We start from the raw sequence: 20,000 nt of genomic DNA, 5'->3' as shown, positions 1-20,000 counted from the left end.
CCGGTTGGTCGGTGCCGTCCTCTTGGACGTTCAGCCCGGTTGGTCGGTGCCGTCCTCTTGGACGTTCAGCCCGGTTGGTCGGTGCCGTCCTCTTGGACGTTCAGCCCGGTTGGTCGGTGCCGTCCTCTTGGACGTTCAGCCCGGTTGGTCGGTGCCGTCCTCTTGGACGTTCAGCCCGGTTGGTCGGTGTCCTCTTCAGGACGTTCAGCCCGGTTGGTCGGTGCCGTCCTCTTGGACGTTCAGCCCGGTTGGTCGGTGCCGTCCTCTTGGACGTTCAGCCCGGTTGGTCGGTGCCGTCCTCTTGGACGTTCAGCCCGGTTGGTCGGTGTCGTCTTCAGGACGTTCAGCCCGGTTGGTCGGTGCCGTCCTCTTGGACGTTCAGCCCGGTTGGTCGGTGCCGTCCTCTTGGACGTTCAGCCCAGTTGGTCGGTGCCGTCCTCTTGGACGTTCAGCCCGGTTGGTCGGTGCCGTCCTCTTGGACGTTCAGCCCGGTTGGTCGGTGCCGTCCTCTTGGACGTTCAGCCCGGTTGGTCGGTGTCGTCTTCAGGACGTTCAGCCCGGTTGGTCGGTGCCGTCCTCTTTGACGTTCAGCCCGGTTGGTCGGTGCCGTCCTCTTGGACGCTCAGCCCGGTTGGTCCCCCGTCTGTCGTCCATTTGTGAAAAATCTGGGTGATCCTGTTAAACTTGGTTAGCATGTTAGCGCCGCTATCAAAGCCAGTTTCTTTCAGCTGAGATAAAATCGGGTTTTGACGTTTAGATTATTGCTCCAGTTTGTCCTGAAGGTTTTAGCAGAACAAACTAAAAGCTGCAGCAGAATCTGTGACCCGGTTTCCTCCAACGGCTGCTTTAGGGTCACATTAAGGTTCTGTTGATGGTTTTGAAGCGTTTTGGGTCCTTGGTACTGAAGTAGCAGCGCTGAGGTCGGCTGCAGCCGGTACCGTCTGTCTGGATCGGCTGCTGAAGTCCAGCTGGAGAGAAAAGGAGGGAAGGACTTCGCTGCAGCTGAAACTCGACGCTGCTTGGTTTTCATTCCTGCTATTAGCTTTTGGTATTTCTGCCAGTTTTATATTTGTCTTGTTAGTTTGGCTAAACTTAATTTTATTTCTGTTTTCATTGATGTAGCTGTGATGTGAAGCACTTTGGTCAGCTGAGGCTGGAAATGAGCTACGGAAATAAACGTTGAGTGTTCAACCAATCGCTGAGCTGTTAGCTAGCAGGAAGCCATCGTCTGAAGCTCATTGGTCTGAATGTGGCTGATGGAGTTTCTGTATATGAACCACGATGCTAACAGTCCAGCTGATTGTTAACTGAGCGCTTTAGCGTTAGCTAAACACCGTGTGGACATTAGCGCTTTAGCGTTAGCTAAACACCGTGTGGACATTAGCGCTTTAGCGTTAGCTAAACACCGTGTGGACATTAGCGCTTTAGCGTTAGCTAAACACCGTGTGGACATTAGCGCTTTAGCCTCACCGGTCCAGCCAGGCCAGCAGGCTCTTGGCGGCGGCGATCAGCTCCACCACGGCGCTCAGGAGCTGGTTGGAGGGCTGATGGGAGTTCTGGTTCTGGTGGGCCGGGTTCTTCCTGCGCTGCGTCACGGCGCCGCTCAGGTTGCGATGCGCCGCCCTCATCTTCCCCACCAGCGTCTGCAGACAGTCTGACTCCACGCCGCAGTTCTACGGGAGGAGACAAAGGACAGCTGGACTACGTTTCCCATGAGCACCAGCAGCACCTGCTGCAGCCATGTTGGATTCCTGAGTCGATGCTCCAAGAAACACCTGAAAAAACATGAGTCAGCAGAAAACCAGCCAGACGTTGAGCTGCTGGCCGGTTCTGATGACGGATCAGCTGGTTCCTGTGAACCGGACCGGCAGGACGAATGGCAGCAGCCCTCTGGGGAGGGGCGGGGCCGCTCTGCCGGTACCGGTCTGACGGAACCGCTCTGCCGGAACCGCTCTGCCAGAACCGCTCTGCCAGAACCGCTCTGACAGAACCGCTCTGACAGAACCGCTCTGACAGAACCGCTGTGCCAGAACCACTCTGACAGAACCGCTCTGCCGGTACCGCTCTGCCAGGGGCCCCATCTGTTTCCTGCAGGAATACCTGAACCTGAAATCCACCAGGAGTTCTACCTGGACCGTTTGAGGTCCACACTGCAGCTCAGAACCACACTTTCCCCTTCCCTGGTCCCGGTACCAACCAGAGAGCAGAGCAGGTCCACGGCCTCCAGAACCAGCTCCTGGTGCCCGACCCGGGCCACGCCCAGCGCCAGCAGGTCCTGGTGGCCCAACCGGAGCAGCTGCTGCCCGCCGACCCGATGCTGCCGGAACGCCGCCGCGTACAGCTGCAGGCTGTCGTCCAGACCTGGAGACAAAGTGGGCAGGAAGTGATCACACCCAGGAAGTGATCACACCCAGGAAGTGATCACGCCCAGCAGGGGGCGCTGCGGGGAGCTGTTGACCTCCCGCTGTGGTGCTGAGAGCAAACAGCTGCTGGGTCAATATTAACTCTTCCTCCCTTCGACCCGTAAACATCAGAACCGACGTCTCGCTGAACCAGAACCACCTGAAAACCCACCGGGCTCATCAGAACTTCATTGTATTGGCTCCAGACCTGGAAACTACGGAGGGCTGATCCTGATGAAACTCAGGAGAATCAATAAATGGCATCAAACAGTAACTTATGGTCTAATTCTCTCCATTTCCTGATCCAAACCAACCAGAACCAGAACCAGAACCAGAACATTACCTCTGGGGCTGGAACGATTCCTCGAATGATTTGAGTTCCTCGATTACTAAAATGTGTTGAGGAAAATGTTTCTGCCTCAAAGCTTCGTTAAATAGTTTTATTATTTAGCCACCGCGTTCCGGCCGGAGCTCCGACTTCCACCTGAGCGTCTGCAGCGCAACGTCCAGGTTTCAAGTTCGGCTGATTCACGGTAACGCCTGGATTTAAATAAACAACTGGGAACCAAATGGGAACCAACTGGGAACCAAATGGGAACCAAATGGGAAACAACTGGGAATCAACTGGGAAACAACTGGGAACCAACTGGGAAACAACTGGGAAACAACTGGGAACCAAATGGGAAACAACTGGGAACCAAATGGGAACCAAATGGGAAACAACTGGGAATCAACTGGGAAACAACTGGGAACCAACTGGGAAACAACTGGGAAACAACTGGGAACCAAATGGGAAACAACTGGGAATCAACTGGGAAACAACTGGGAACCAGCTGGGAACCAACTGGGAAACAACTGGGAACCAACTGGGAAACAACTGGGAACCAGCTGGGAACCAACTGGGAAACAACTGGGAACCAACTGGGAAACAACTGGGAACCAGCTGGGAAACAACTGGGAACCAAATGGGAAACAACTGGGAACCAACTGGGAAACAACTGGGAACCAAATGGGAAACAACTGGGAATCAACTGGGAAACAACTGGGAACCAACTGGGAACCAACTGGGAAACAACTGGGAACCAACTGGGAAACAACTGGGAACCAGCTGGGAACCAACTGGGAAACAACTGGGAACCAACTGGGAAACAACTGGGAACCAGCTGGGAAACAACTGGGAACCAAATGGGAAACAACTGGGAACCAACTGGGAAACAACTGGGAACCAAATGGGAAACAACTGGGAAACAACTGGGAACCAACTGGGAAACAACTGGGAACCAAATGGGAAACAACTGGGAACCAACTGGGAAACAACTGGGAACCAACTGGGAAACAACTGGGAACCAACTGGGAACCAACTCGGAAACAACTGGGAACCAACTGGGAAACAACTGGGAACCAACAGGGAAACAACTGGGAACCAACTGGGAAACAACTGGGAACCAAATGGTAACCAACTGGGAACCAACTGGGAAACAACTGGGAACCAACTGGGAAACAACTGGGAACCAACTGGGAAACAACTGGGAACCAGCTGGGAAACAACTGGGAACCAAATGGGAAACAACTGGGAACCAACTGGGAAACAACTGGGAACCAAATGGGAAACAACTGGGAACCAACTGGGAAACAACTGGGAACCAAATGGGAAACAACTGGGAACCAACTGGGAAACAACTGGGAACCAACTGGGAAACAACTGGGAACCAACTGGGAACCAACTGGGAAACAACTGGGAACCAACAGGGAAACAACTGGGAACCAACTGGGAAACAACTGGGAACCAAATGGTAACCAACTGGGAACCAACTGGGAAACAACTGGGAACCAACTGGGAAACAACTGGGAACCAGCTGGGAAACAACTGGGAACCAGCTGGGAAACAACTGGGAAACAACTGGGAACCAACTGGGAAACAACTGGGAACCAGCTGGGAACCAAATGGTAACCAACTGGGAACCAACTGGGAAACAACTGGGAACCAACTGGGAAACAACTGGGAACCAGCTGGGAAACAACTGGGAACCAGCTGGGAACCAAATGGGAACCAGCTGGTCGGGTCGTTCGGTGGGTCAGCAGATGGATGATGAAGACTCCGGCAGCAGGGAGGAAGATTCCTGCTGGGAATCTGAACCGGGTTGGGACGGAAACCGGATCAGAACCATTTGTTTATTTTCACTGAAGTTTGATTTTAATGATTTTATTTTAAAATAAAATCAGTTTGTAGAAAAGTTTATCAAAAACCTGAGAATGCAGAACAGAACCACAGAACCGACCCGTCTGGGTCAGGGAGGTTCTGCTCATTCTAAAGGAAACAGCCATCTGGTTCTGACCCGGCCCGGTCCCAGCAGAACCATCTGGGATGGGTTGGTGGCTCAGCAGGAAGCAGGATTTCCTGCTGAGCTCCTTGAATCCGGAGAGCTGGACAAACAGGAACCGACCCGGTTTGTCTGGGTCAGAACCAGAACACGTGAGGTTCTGCTGTCTGAGAAATCTCCTGGAGCAATTGGGTCGTTCAGAACCTCTTCATCTGTGATGAGGAACGCCAGCTGTTGAGCGTGGCGGGTTTCCACGGGTTCTGGTAGCAGTACCAGGAACCAACCGGGTCGCTGGAACCGCTCAGCTGAGGCGTTCTGCACCTGCCAGGAACCCCAGGAATGTCGACCCGTCTCAACACGTCGGCGTCGCTCCGACGCCTCCGGGATGGATCCGCCCAGCCGCTCCGTTCTACAGAACCGGTACCAGGTTCTGGAGCCGTCCAGCAGAGGCGTCTCTCTGGTTAACTTCCTGCTGGTTGTTTGTTTTTAAGCAGCCAAATCGGACCTGGAAACAGAACCGGCTGAAAGTCCTGACGTGAAATGGTTAGCGTTAGCTTCCGTTTCATGGAGTTACAGTTAGCAGTTAGCAGAAGTGTTAGCTTCTGGTCATTTTTAATGGGATTAGCGGTGAAGCGTTAGCTTCTGCTAACTGTATTTATCAATTTGGCATTAGCTTAGCTAAAAACATTTTCATCTAATTTGCCATTTTTGTGCAAAAGTAAATTTTCCAGGACAACCATGGTGGCCATCTTGAAAGATAATTTTAAAAAGTATGGTTTGACACAAAAAGTGTCGAACCATAAGGTGTTCATGTTTATAACCTGTTATAAATGTTTATAACCTGTTATAAATGTTTATAACCTGTTATAAACATGAACAAATGTAGTGCCAAAATAACGTTGTGGTGACCGTGTGCGTCTTTCATCTGGGCCAATCAGGTTCCAGTATTTGAAATGTTCTGACGTCTGCTGCATCAACATAAGTCCCGGTCCTGGTTTCTAGGGTTACAGGCTGTTGGTCTGCAGTCGGCGGTTCTGACCCGTTAGCGGGTCAACGGGTCGTTCCTGTTTAGCATGTGAGGAGCAGCCAGACCACACGGAGCGTCGAACCTGAAAAACACCTGATCCATTTCAAACCCTCAGGCTGCTAACCGTCTGCACTCAGAGGCTTCTGATCACTGCAGCACTGACTGCTGCTGGAGCATCACCATCCACAGCCACTGACTTCAGTAATAAAGGATTTTTAATTGAGCTGAATAAAACTTCCTGTTTCCATTTTAAATGTTTGAATCTCCAGCTGGTTCTGATGCTGTAAGAGCACTTCCGGTTCGGTTAGACTAACCCGACAGCCAGCAGCTGATGGGTTTCCCGGCGGTTCGGATCCAGAGCCTGCTGAACCACCAGAACATCCCGAACCAGAACCATCAGCCTCACCTCTCATCCAGTCCTCCACCTGCTGCGGGCTCCACCCGCTCACCGGGTCCATGTCGGAACCGGGCTGGACCCAGACTGGATCCGGCTCCCCGATCCGCTACTCGGACATATTCTGATCGGAACCAATCGGAATCTTCCACTCAGAGTCCAAATCCAGAGAAAAGTTCTGCAGAACTCTGTCGGAACCGCTGTCTCTGAGTTTAAACCTCCTGAATCCCTCTGGGGTTCGGATGGAAGTTCGGACAGAGTTCGGGTCGAACCGAACCCGCTGCTGCGCTGCGTTCGGACCAACTGCTGCTCTAGGCAAGCTGCGCGCTGATTGGTTGTCATAGCGCAGGACCTGGACACGCCCCTTTGGGCTTTCCTCCAATCACATGAGGCGAATCCCCTCGCCCCCTGACCGAGGCGGTAAACAAAGCAGCTCGGTTCGACCCGGTTCGGTTTCCGTGATGATTGAATTCATGTGTTTATCACCTGATAAAAATGTGTTTCTCTCATTTCCTGTGATTTTTTTTTTCTTTTCTTCTCGGACCGGATATGACCTTCCAGAAAGTTCGAGTTCAAACCGGGTTTTCATCCGAACTTTCATTTTCCTTCTTCATGTTGCTGATAAACTCACCTGGATTCAGATTCGTCTCAGTCTGATCCCGGTTCCGGTTCTGTTTCTGGATGTCTTCTTGGAAAACCGCTGTTTTTATTCCAGGTGATTGAACTGGAGCAGATCTGAACGGAAACTCTGCCCCCTGCTGGCGGCGCGCTGAGATGCACCTGGATCCCAGAGTCCAGAGATCCAGACCTGGAGGCTGCAGCAGGTCTGGAGGCTGCAGCAGGTCTGGAGGCTGCAGCAGGTCTGGAGGCTGCAGCAGGTCTGACCTGGAGGCTGCAGCAGGTCTGGAGGCTGCAGCAGGTCTGACCTGGAGGCTGCAGCAGGTCTGGAGGCTGCAGCAGGTCTGACCTGGAGGCTGCAGCAGGTCTGGAGGCTGCAGCAGGTCTGGAGGCTGCAGCAGGTCTGGAGGCTGCAGCAGGTCTGACCTGGAGGCTGCAGCAGGTCTGACCTGGAGGCTGCAGCAGGTCTGACCTGGAGGCTGCAGCAGGTCTGACCTGGAGGCTGCAGCAGGTCTGGAGGCTGCAGCAGGTCTGGAGGCTGCAGCAGGTCTGGAGGCTGCAGCAGGTCTGACCTGGAGGCTGCAGCAGGTCTGGAGGCTGCAGCAGGTCTGGAGGCTGCAGCAGGTCTGGAGGCTGCAGCAGGTCTGACCTGCAGGCTGCAGCAGGTCTGGAGGCTGCAGCAGGTCTGGAGGCTGCAGCAGGTCTGACCTGCAGGCTGCAGCAGGTCTGGAGGCTGCAGCAGGTCTGGAGGCTGCAGCAGGTCCGTAAAGTTTTCAAGCTGTTCAGAGTTTCATTCTTGACGCTTCTGGTCTTTGAGCTGCTGGTTCAATTCTTTCCACTTTTCTCTCAGTTTTGTTACATTTAAAATTGTTTTATTTGAAAAAACAGAAACATTTTAGTTTTCTAACTTTAATCTAATTTGGTTTGTTCAAAATTAAATAGTTCAGAAAAAACTTTGAACGTATTTTTGAACTTATTTCAGTTTCAAACCTTTTTTTTATTTCAAAACGTCTTTTTTAGATTTCAGGTTATTTTTACATGCACAGAAAGATCCCAATTTATGAAACTAAATTTAGGTAATAACGTTTTTAAAAAAGAAAAAAGCTTAATTATTGAACCAAACTTTATTTCATTTTTAAATCTTTTTTTTTTGCAGTTCCAAAATTATTTCTAAAAAAAAATTAAACCAATTTAATATCCAATTTAGCTCCATAAATTTCTGGTTGAGTTTGTCAAAACATAATTTGAAAACAAAAAGATCAAGTCAAGTCTTTCCTTACTTTTTCTTTTCAATTTCAACGTTTATTTTTTACAGCCTTTTTGGTCTCAATGTAGCTCCATATAACTTCTGTATTCTAATATTATTGGCCCATATTTTCTAAAAGAAGTTTGGTTTTCGATTATCTTTTATTAGAAATGTTTGTTCCTGTAAACGTATTTTTATGTCTAGTTATTAAACATCTTTATTTGAAGTGTCTGGTGTGGAGTGTTTCCTTCAGCTCCAGGAATTAGCCGGATCCCACGCAGCGTCGCTCTGATCCACACGGTGAAGCAGGAAGCAAAACATTATTATTAACTTTTTACAGATGATAGTCACTTTTATGTTTGACAGTTTTATTACTAGTCTATAAATGATCAAGGAGTAAAAACGTTTATTGTATTTTATTATAGTTTTAAATTTAAAGAATTTGTCTAAATTACTGTTGCTTGTAATACCTTATTTTCACCAAAAGATGGCGACAAATAGCAGTGTAATAAAACCCCAGGGAACAGAGATCGTTTATAAACATGATGCGCGTCAGTTTCTACAGTGTTTACCTGAAAAGATGAGTTTCTTTAAAAACATTAAATAAAAGGTATTTAAATTGTTTATAAAACACATGTAAATCAATTGTATTATAAATAATTAAACAACGCAGATGTAGCCAAAATTAACTAAAATTCAAGTAATGAAAATGAGATGTAAAAATAACCCTCATGATTCCATTTTAAAGTTTAATCTGCTTTTCGCCAGTTAAGTATCATTGACCTGAATATATAAAGGGCTAAATAGGGACAAAACTTGAAAATTAATAATGTCTATAAATAAACTCTGTACAACACATAAGAACTATGCAAAACTTTATCATTCCTCTAAAAATATATTTCTCCTCTTTCTGCTCCTCTCAGAAATCCCCTCAGAGTAAGCCCTCTCCCCAGTCTCTGGTCATGGGTTTTTGCTCGGAGTGGGCCCTCCCCGCTCTGCAGGATCGTCTCCTCAGATCCGCCGCTCGGACCGCCGCCGCAGTTCGGCGGAGAAAAGCGGTTCTGTCCTCGGCCTGGAGCTGCTGGTCCGGCCGGAGGACCGACACCTTTGGACTCGCAGGGATTGCTGCAGGAGCCGGCTGGTTCCGAGGGAACGGTTCGTGTGGGGCTCGGTTCTGGATGGACTCTGTGGAATCGGAGGTAGTTTTGAACTTTTTCTTGTTTCAAACTCTAAAACAGTTTGATGCTGTCAGACATGCAGCTGATTTCTTCCTCTGTGGTAATTCATTCATTATGGTTCTGCTGGTTCTGGTCCAGATGTTCTGCTGGTTCTGAAAGAGTTAAACCGTCGATGGTTCGTGGAAAAATGTGAATGAACCTGTGACCTTCCTGATCGATTTGATATTAATGATGAAATACTAGAGAGGACGGGTTCTGTGGGTTCTGTGGGTTTGACGGAATAATTCACCAAAATCAGTGAAACTAATGGAGTTCAGGTTCAGAAGAACATTAGTGGGACGGACCGGACCGGACCGGACCGGGTCCACCAGAATCCGTCTGTAGGAAATAAATGTGGAAAACATGGTGAGTCGCTTTGAAAAGCTTTTTGTGTCCAACAGGATCTGAGAGGAACCGACGATCTGGACCCAAAGATTCACTGAACAAACCGGACCGAGGTCCAGGACGGGAAACCTGCAACTGACAAGAGTCACTAAGCTGCTGTTGGTGAGGAGAACCGGGTTCTGAACCGGGTTCTGAACCTGAACCGGGTTCTGAACCTAAACCGGGTTCTGAACCGGGTTCTGAACCCGAACCGGGTTCTGAACCGGGTTCTGAACCTGAACCGGGTTCTGAACCGGGTTCTGAACCAGGTTCTGAACCTGAACCGGGTTCTGAACCGGGTTCTGAACCAGGTTCTGAACCTGAACCGGGTTCTGAACCGGGTTCTGAACCGGGTTCTGAACCTGTTAAACGTTGGAGAATCCAGTCAAAGCGTTTTAATTCAGGTAGATAATCCTCCTTCCTGCCTCAGATTCAGTTCAGCTGCTTTAATGTTTCACTTTGATCAGAAACCTGGAATGTCCTGGAAAGTTCTGCAGGAAAACATCCCACTCCAGGTTCAACAGATCCAGTTTGAACAGGCCGGACTGAGGAGGGAGTGGGCCTAACTCATGGTTATACATGGTTACAGTGATTTATTCCCTTTCGCCGTCTGGCCGTGACTCACTGTGGATCCGATCCACAAACCTTTTCTACCAGAACCAGCCGCTGTCCACCATGATGGACCCACTGTCCACCATGATGGACCCACTGTCCACCACGATGGACCAGCTGTCCACCATGATGGACCAGCTGTCCACCATGATGGACACACTGTCCACCATGAGGCTGATGGACCCACTGTCCACCATGATGGACCCACTGTCCACCACGATGGACCCACTGTCCACCATGATGGACCCACTGTCCACCACGATGGACCCACTGTCCACCATGATGGACCCACTGTCCACCATGATGGACCCACTGTCCACCATGAGGCTGATGGACCCACTGTCCACCATGATGGACCCACTGTCCACCACGATGGACCCACTGTCCACCATGATGGACCCACTGTCCACCATGATGGACCCACTGTCCACCATGATGGACCCACTGTCCACCACGATGGACCCACTGTCCACCACGATGGACCAGCTGTCCACCATGATGGACCAGCTGTCCACCATGATGGACACACTGTCCACCATGAGGCTGATGGACCCACTGTCCACCATGATGGACCCACTGTCCACCACGATGGACCAGCTGTCCACCATGATGGACACACTGTCCACCATGAGGCTGATGGACCCACTGTCCACCATGATGGACCCACTGTCCACCACGATGGACCCACTGTCCACCATGATGGACCCACTGTCCACCATGATGGACCCACTGTCCACCATGATGGACACACTGTCCACCATGAGGCTGATGGACCCACTGTCCACCATGATGGACCCACTGTCCACCACGATGGACCCACTGTCCACCATGATGGACCCACTGTCCACCACGATGGACCCACTGTCCACCATGATGGACCCACTGTCCACCATGATGGACCCACTGTCCACCATGAGGCTGATGGACCCACTGTCCACCATGATGGACCCACTGTCCACCACGATGGACCCACTGTCCACCATGATGGACCCACTGTCCACCATGATGGACCCACTGTCCACCATGAGGCTGATGGACCCACTGTCCACCATGATGGACCCACTGTCCACCATGAGGCTGATGGACCCACTGTCCACCATGATGGACCCACTGTCCACCATGATGGACCCACTGTCCACCATGATGGACCCACTGTCCACCATGATGGACCTACTGTCCACCATGATGGACACACTGTCCACCATGAGGCTGATGGACCCACTGTCCACCATGATGGACACACTGTCCACCATGAGGCTGATGGACCCACTGTCCACCATGATGGACCCACTGTCCACCATGATGGACCCACTGTCCACCATGATGGACCCACTGTCCACCATGAGGCTGATGGACCCACTGTCCACCATGATGGACCCACTGTCCACCATGATGGACCCACTGTCCACCATGATGGACCCACTGTCCACCATGATGGACCCGCTGTCCACCATGATGGACACACTGTCCACCATGAGGCTGATGGACCCACTGTCCACCATGATGGACCCACTGTCCACCATGATGGACCCACTGTCCACCATGATGGACCCACTGTCCACCATGATGGACCTACTGTCCACCATGATGGACACACTGTCCACCATGAGGCTGATGGACCCACTGTCCACCATGATGGACACACTGTCCACCATGAGGCTGATGGACCCACTGTCCACCATGATGGACCCACTGTCCACCATGATGGACCCGCTGTCCACCATGATGGACCCACTGTCCACCATGAGGCTGATGGACCCACTGTCCACCATGATGGACCCACTGTCCACCATGATGGACCCACTGTCCACCATGATGGACCCACTGTCCACCATGATGGACCCGCTGTCCACCATGATGGACACACTGTCCACCATGAGGCTGATGGACCCACTGTCCACCATGATGGACCCACTGTCCACCATGATGGACCCACTGTCCACCATGATGGACCCACTGTCCACCATGATGGACCTTCTGTCCACCATGATGGACCCACTGTCCACCGTGATGGACCCGCTGTCCACCATGATGGACCTGCTGTCCACCATGAGGCTGATGGACCCGCTGTCCACCATGATGGACCCACTGTCCACCATGATGGACCCACTGTCCACCATGATGGACCCACTGTCCACCATGATGGACCCGCTGTCCACCATGATGGACCCGCTGTCCACCATGAGGCTGACGGTCAGCACCAGCCATCTAGTCGTCTCTCCATCATTGATAACTTCTTTGCTATATTTTCCACACACACAAAAAACTTCAGCCAGTCAGATTTTTAAAGATCGGCCAGGAATCGGTGCACCTTTAATGAATGTAAAGATCATCACTACTAACTAAATATACTTGGTAGTTATTAAATAGTTGAACATCTTGAATATGTGTATAATTAGAACTGGACAATGTTCTCTATCATCCTCTATTTATTGATCCTTCATCTATATCTCTGTCATTATCAGGTTTATTTCCCTCTGAAAGCCAAACCTGGATCTTATCTGTGTGGCGGGTCGCAGTAGGTCATTGTCCTGTCGGCCTCATGATTCGGTCGGTTCCTCCCGCCGCTGCTAGCTGGAGGCTAAAGCTGGTTCCGCTGTTTTAACGTCGCATTGAGCAGCAGAGCATCGCTTGTTAGCCGTTTTCTTTGAATCGTTCTGTTGCTTTTTCCACTAACGGAAACCCGTTTCACAGCATCACTGACTTTCAGCATCGTTTAAAACACAAACCCAGCCGCGGTGGCTGGAGGACAACAGCCTGTGTGGATGGACTCACCGCCTGGAGCCGATTTCAAACCGACCTGGACAAGAATCGTTTCTGATGTTTGTGAAGATGTTCCGATGCTAACATCCATATTCCCTGCTTCTTGCTCAGCCCAGTAAACTCACACGGATTATCCGTGGTCATCACTGGGACCAGTGAAGAGGTCCGCCGCCTCTGACTCCCCGGTTCCGGACCGGTCCAGGTTCTGGCGGCCCGTAGAGCCGCTGTTAGCCAGGCTGACGTCTTGAGGAGCGGAGAGGGACGATGATTCTGGTCCATGTCCAGTTTTAAAAACCGTTAGCTTGGACATGTCCTTCATCACCTCTCGGTCCGGCTCCTCTGTCCTTCGTTCTGTCCTCCCTGATGCTCCACCCACTGCGAAAGACGCGTCCAACATGGACCAATAATAACCAAGATGGACGTTGACCAGAACAAATCAAACATTTCTTCAACAGGTTTGCAGATGAATCATTCTGATGATTGAAATCTTCCCTCCATCCAGGACTTGTACAGGTCAAGGATCAGGAAAGAGGCAGGTAGTATCTCTGAAGACCCCACACATGCTGGACACAAACTAGTTAGTCTTGAGGTGGCGCTACAGAGGCGGTCTCTCTGATGGACACATGAACAGCTGACATCCTGAGGATCTGCTCTGTTAACAATTCTTTTAGTTTTCTGTCTTTACAAACACACTGCAAATACATCAACATGTTTATCCTGACTTTACTTCCCCTAACGTTTCATATTTCTATCCAGTGGTGGCTAACTAGCTAAAAACGTAGCAGTGCTAACCCAAAAGCAGTAATCATAAACAGTTCTAACACTAAAGAGCTACATAAACACAATAATTAGCAGAAGCTAATGCTAAAGCGCTAAACATACAGTGCAGTTAGCAGAAGCTAATGCTAAAGCGCTAAACATACAGTGCAGTTAGCAGAAGCTAATGCTAAAGCGCTAAACATACAGTGCAGTTAGCTAAAGCTAATGCTAAAGCGCTAAACATACAGTGCAGTTAGCTGAAGCTAATGCTAAAGCGCTAAACATACAGTGCAGTTAGCAGAAGCTAATGCTAAAGCGCTAAACATACAGTGCAGTTAGCAGAAGCTAATGCTAAAGCGCTAAACATACAGTGCAGTTAGCAGAAGCTAATGCTAAAGCGCTAAACATACAGTGCAGTTAGCAGAAGCTAATGCTAAAGCGCTAAACATACAGTGCAGTTAGCAGAAGCTAATGCTAAAGCGCTAAGTGTCCTGGACAGAATGCCCTGGTTGTCCATCATTTATATTTCACGTCTGCTCGCTGTGAAATTCTTTGTGACCCAGTCTGGCCCAATACGTCTGGTTCTGGTTCTGACTGCAGCTCTATGATCCTAAAAGTCCTGAATAGAGCTGACCTTTGACCTTCCTGTCCTCCCTCTCCGTCTCCATGTTTCCAGCTGCAGGCGCTCTCGAGTGCGGACCGACCCGGTTCCGACCCAAACCCGGTGTTCGCCTGTCCAGCTGAGCGTCGTCTCCCTGGAAATTGAGATGCTCTGCGGCGACAGGAAGCTGCAGGCCAGCAGACAGGAAGGGGAAGGCCAGACCACCGCCGGCTGACGGAGCTTCTCCACCTGGCAGATCTCTCTCTCTGACAACACAAGATGTCCGCCGATAACAGCCCGCCGCCCTCATGCCCCGCCCAGAGCCAGGCTCCGCCCACACCGTCGCCCAGCCCGCCAGCCGCCGTCTGCGGCCGGCTCTCCGATGGCAGCCAGACGGGCCCCAGCCGCACCAACTCCAGGGGCTCCCTGCAGGGCGTCTCCTTCCTGCTGCAGATCGGACTCACCAGGGAGACGGTGACCCTTGACCCCGGAGACATGTCGCTGCTGGCGGTCCGAGAGCTCGTCTGCTCCATCGTGGATCAGAAGGTATGGAGGGTTTGAGAGACGCTTCAGCAGGAACCGCGTAACTTCAAACTACAAGTTAGTTTCATCCAAATACTTAGCAAGTCAAACTGATAGCTTTGTGTTTAGCTATTAGCTGAACACAAAGCTTTAGCTTGACAACTAAGCAGTTAGTTAGCAAGCTAAGTATTTAGCTTCAAACTACATATTTAGCTTACTAAACCCACCAGCCCTGTTCAGTGCGCTTTAACCCGACTCCGGTCCGTTTGTCTATAAACTCCGGTCCGGTTGGTCAGGTGTGAACGCTAGCTGACCTCTGACCTCTGGTCCTCCAAACCTCGGTCTGGGTTCGGTTTGTGAACGCCAAGCGGACCGCAGACCGCTCCAAAAGCAGGAAGTGGACTACAGCACAGGGCATTCTGGGTAAATCCAACCAAAGCTAACATGCTAGCCTAGCGCTAGCAGCAGAAATGGCTCCTGGTCTAAAGAGAAATCCTCCAACCGCTAAAATCCTCCATCTTGTTTCCATCTGGTGAAGCAGGAAGTTGCTCTCAGTGTCTTCAGTGGTTCTTGGTGCAGCGCCCCCACAGGCCAGGAGGGGAACAGGCTGGTGATCGGGAATCCGGACTGGATCAGAAACCCGAAGCAGATCAAGTATAACGATGATCCGGGATCAGGAGCTGCGACAGTTCAACCTGCAGACTTCTGCTGTGAGCCCAGAGTCCTCTCAACACACACACACACACACACACACACACACACACACACACACGCACGCACACACACACACACACACACACACACACACACACACACACACGCACGCACGCACGCACGCACGCACACGGAGCCTTCTGGGTTTAAACTCTGATTGGTTCCTGGTCTCAGACCAGGTTCAGTTTCATCACAGGAAGTGGAGTCTCCTCTCAGGGAATGCCACTTCCTGCTTGCTGCAGCGTCAGCGCTCTCCACTTCCTGTTTGACAGCTGCTGCGTGTTTTGGAGGCGCCGCTCCACCTGCTGACGGAGCGAGTCGCACAGCTGTACATCCAACCATAAATGATCCTTATTATAGCGTTAAATATCAATAAATAAATTATTGATTCAAACACAAAAAAACAACAAAACTCAAATTTTATTTCTTAATGCAAAAGTCATGTTTAAAAATGATCTAAAAATGGAAAAACTGCTGAACAGAAAGTTTTGGTTTGATGTTCATAACTTGATTTTTTAGAATATTTATATGCATTTACATTTTATTTCAAAGCTGTGGAACAAATATGACGGATTTTTATCACATTTCTGTACCGACGATTTATCGGATTTTATTATGAAATCTACATCCTAAAGATTGTTAATGGGCAGCAGATTCTTCATATCAAGTGATTTGTTGGACGTTCTGGAAGCGGAGCAGCATCCTGACCAACTCTGGAAAAGGGAAAACTGCCATCTGATTGGTCGGAACTGACGCCACCTGCTGGTGTTTGTTGGGAACGCGACTCGTTGGTCTGATTCCCTCCGGAAACCAAGGATCAACTTCCTCTTTCCTTCCTGATGGAAACGACGGGACAAACCTTCATTCAGGATTCCTCAAGTCCAAACGGGATCCTGGAATCGGATCCAGTCCAGGAACGGCCGGGTTCTGCTCCAGACCGGGGAATGTGTGTCTGTCCCTTTAAGGATCCAGGAAGTGGTCCAGGTCCGTTCAGTGACATCACGGCGGGACTTTTCTGCTTCCTGCTTTTGTGTTGGATGATGTCACGGCTCTGCTGCGGTGCGTTCAGGGCCAGCGGGAAGTTCCCCACATTCCCACTGCATCCTGGACCGGTTCAGAACCCGGAAGGTTCTGTCCAAGCTGTCATGAATATGGTTCTGTTAGGGAACAGAGGTCCGGTTGGCCCGGTTCAGAACCGTCCTGGCACTCGGTGAGATCCGACTCCGGTCCAACTCCAGAGATCCGGTTCCAGCGTTTTCAAACATCTGGATCTCCATCTGGGACCGACAAGAACCAGAACCGTCACTGTTCATGGTTCTGGACGGTTGTGGGTTAGTTTAGGGACCAGAACCAGAACTTTTCCTCCAGACGGTTCTGGACCAGAACACAAAGTTCAACATTTCTGCTGTGTCACCATGGAGACGTGATGTCCTCTCTGCTGGTTACCGTGGTAACCAAGGACAGGTGGTGCTGCAGCTGTTTGGGTCGCTCTGAGGTTCCGATCGGGTTCTGGAATCATCGGGTCTCCAACCAGCTGATCCAGAACTGGACCCAGAACCTTCAGACCCAAAGAGACTGAGGCATGACCTCGTAGTCACAGCTGGTTCCGACAGGTCCGGTTCTGGTATGTGTGGTTCTGGTAGGCCCGGTTAGAGCTCATCAGCGGTTCTGTTAATCTTTTAATTGCGGCTCCTTGACCCGGCGGCCATTAGCGCACGGTTTATCCCGGATTATCTGCTGGCTCCATTAAAGCCGGGTCCATCAGAACCAGCTGCTTTCGGACCTGAGCTGAACTTCCTCCAGAACATTCCCGGTCCCTGGACTGATGGGAAATCAGCAGATTTTCCGCACAACTGGAGTCCGGATGGAGGGAATCCGGTGGGATTAACCTGAGCTCCATCCGGTCCTGCAGGTCCAGACAATCGGACCGGACCGTCCGGACCTGCAGGTCCAGACAATCGGACCGGACCGTCCGGACCTGCAGGTCCAGACAATCGGACCGGACCGTCCGGACCAGCAGGTCCAGACAATCGGACCGGACCGTCCGGACCTGCAGGTCCAGACAATCGGACCGGACCGTCCGGACCTGCAGGTCCAGACAATCGGACCGGACCGTCCGGACCTGCAGCGCTCTGGTTTGAACCCAGCAGGACGTTTTTATCTGCCTGGCAGTCAGAGCTCAGGGCAAAGCCCCGCCCTCACCTGATAAGGAGCTGGAAGCTGATTGGTCCCCGTCCCTGATAACATCTGGACAGAGGCAATCTGGGCCTCAGACGGGTCGGATCAGAACCGGACATCTGGGAGGATTTGCATCTTCAGGTGAAGAAGGGTCTCTTAAAGGGCCGGTACGTCAGATTAAACTTTTCCTACTGGAAGGTTTTGGAAACCCGGTTCTGTCTGGATGGTTCTGGTCAGATTCTGTTAGGTTCCCTGGAGTTTACAGGTCGGTTGGATGAACGGTTGGATGGTCGGTTGGATGAACGTTCTGACTCCGCCCTGTTTGTCTCTCAGTTCCCAGAATGTGGATTTTTCGGGATGTACGATAAAATCCTGCTGTTCCGCCACGATCCGACGTCCAGCAACATCCTGCAGCGCCTGGCGACGGCCGACGAGATCCAGGAGGGCGACCTGGTGGAGGCCGTGCTGTCAGGTAGGGGGCGGAGCCTACCGGGGGGTACTGGTTCCTACTGGTTCCTACTGGGGGGGTACTGGTTCCTACCGGGTTCCTACTGGGGGTGCTGGTTCCTACCGGGGGGTTCTGGTTCCTACCAGGGGGTTCTGGTTCCTACTGGTTCCTACTTTGGGGCCCCTGGTGAACTGAGATATTTATGATAAAAGCAGACAGAACTACTTGGTGAGGTTTTGAGTTTTTACAGTGTAGAACAGAGATTTCCTTCTTGGTGCTCCAGAACCTCCAGAACCTGATTCTGGATGGGTGGGTTTGTTCGCTCTGGGCCCATTTGGACCTCGGTTCTGACCCTGAGGTGCTCCAGTGACTCTGTAGGCCTCTTTTCTTCTTCTCCCCTTCATCTCGCCTGCCGATGAACTCAGCGCGCTTCCTGTCAGAGCCGTTCTGCTCTGAACCGCAGCGCTCTGGGTGGTGATGTCACTTCCTGTGCCGTGTCAACAGGCTGCCTGAGGCCCAGGCGGCGGCGGATCCGAGTCGCTTTGCAGGATGAAACAGGTCGGCAGAACTTCCTCCAGGAAGCTGCAGCACCGAGCAGCAGCTGCACTTCCTGTCTGCACAAATGACAAGGCAGCAGCTGCTGGTTCCACCTGATCATAACTGATCATAACTGGTCATAACTGGTCATAACTGATCATAACTGGTCATAACTGGTCATAACTGATCATAACTGGTCATAACTGGTCATAACTGATCATAACTGGTCATAACTGGTCATAACTGATCATAACTGATCATAACTGGTCATAACTGATCCATGTTTTTCTCTAAAACTGGTTCATTAATTTGACATTTCAGATTTGAGGAAATTCATAAGAAGATTTATAAAAAATGTAATATTTCAGCAGTTTAATCCCATTTTAATCCCAGTTTAACTCTGAGGGTTTTCCCCATTATGTTCATCCCAGAGTGATGAAGGTTCTGACCCGGTAAAACACTCAGAACCTTCTGAATGTATCCGGCCAGGACGTCTCCCACTGCTGGAGCACTTCCTGGTTTTTGTCCAATCAGAGAGCAGAAAGCAGGGGGACACGCCCACTGTCACTCAGTTCCAGTATCTTTCAGCTCTGATTGGTTCCGTTGTAATGGCTCTGAGGTTTGGTTCTGTGAGGGGAGGAGTGATGCTGTGGGCCAATCATTAGACAGAACCTGGCGGATCAGCTGGTCTCCGTGGAAACAGGAAATCCCGGTCCGGTTCTCCATCTGATCCAGTGGAAGCCGCAGACGTTTTCCCGACTCTTCTTGTTATCCGTGTTTCAGCGCTCGCCACGCAGGAAGACTTCCAGATTCGGCCGCACGCGCTCTACGTTCACTCCTACAAGGCGCCGGCGTTCTGCGACGACTGCGGCGAGATGCTGTGGGGCCTGGTGAGGCAGGGCCTCAAGTGTGAAGGTACGGAGGCGCCGCCAGCTAACGTTAGCGCTAGCGGAGCTGGAGGTCGACTCACCAGATGCGCTCCCCCTGCAGGATGCGGCCTGAACTACCACAAGCGCTGCGCCTTTAAGATCCCCAACAACTGCAGCGGCAGGAAGAGACGGCTGTCCAACGTCTCTCTGCCGGGTCCAACCCTGTCTGTGGCCCGACCGCCTTCCACCGAGCTGACCCCGCTGGTCCTGGAGGAGGTACACACACAGAGAGAGAGAGAGAGAGAGAGAGAGAGAGAGAGAGAGAGAGACACACACACACACACAGAGAGAGAGAGAGAGAGAGAACACACACACACACACAGAGAGA

The 20,000-nt window shown here is 51.1% G+C and overlaps 2 protein-coding genes across 5 annotated transcripts in view; one reads left to right on the top strand and one right to left on the bottom strand.

Annotated features, from left to right (window-relative positions):
- LOC103457087 (connector enhancer of kinase suppressor of ras 3-like) overlaps positions 1-6,602 on the bottom strand; it is a 16,313-nt gene extending 9,711 nt beyond the window's left edge. For 2 of the 3 annotated variants that reach the window (XM_081602833.1, XM_081602834.1), the window contains exons 1-3: positions 6,157-6,602; positions 2,198-2,361; positions 1,471-1,673 (exon numbers count right to left, since the gene is read on the bottom strand). In XM_081602833.1, coding sequence (XP_081458959.1) covers positions 1,471-1,673; positions 2,198-2,361; positions 6,157-6,208 — 419 coding nt within the window. In that variant the 5' untranslated portion in view covers positions 6,209-6,602. The remainder of the gene's footprint in view (positions 1-1,470; positions 1,674-2,197; positions 2,362-6,156) is intronic. The other variant, XM_081602835.1, reaches the window with a different exon arrangement.
- An 816-nt stretch (positions 6,603-7,418) lies between these two features.
- Positions 7,419-20,000, top strand: part of LOC103457088 (serine/threonine-protein kinase D3) — a 24,755-nt gene continuing 12,173 nt past the window's right edge. Inside the window, exons 1-7 of one of the 2 annotated variants that reach the window (XM_081602831.1) lie at positions 7,419-7,522; positions 8,932-9,207; positions 9,627-9,732; positions 14,420-14,890; positions 18,092-18,230; positions 19,527-19,658; positions 19,734-19,888. In XM_081602831.1, coding sequence (XP_081458957.1) covers positions 14,624-14,890; positions 18,092-18,230; positions 19,527-19,658; positions 19,734-19,888 — 693 coding nt within the window. In that variant the 5' untranslated portion in view covers positions 7,419-7,522; positions 8,932-9,207; positions 9,627-9,732; positions 14,420-14,623. Of the gene's footprint in view, positions 7,523-7,934; positions 9,208-9,626; positions 9,733-14,419; positions 14,891-18,091; positions 18,231-19,526; positions 19,659-19,733; positions 19,889-20,000 lie in introns of those variants that run through there. The other variant, XM_081602832.1, reaches the window with a different exon arrangement.

The sequence above is a fragment of the Poecilia reticulata genome, chromosome 21 (genome assembly GCF_904066995.2).
Source record: "Poecilia reticulata chromosome 21, P_reticulata-male-v2, whole genome shotgun sequence".
In the NCBI taxonomy this organism is placed as follows: Eukaryota; Metazoa; Chordata; class Actinopteri; order Cyprinodontiformes; family Poeciliidae; genus Poecilia; species Poecilia reticulata.
Note: the sequence above shows the minus strand (reverse complement) of the source record. Positions and strands in the feature narration are given on the sequence as shown.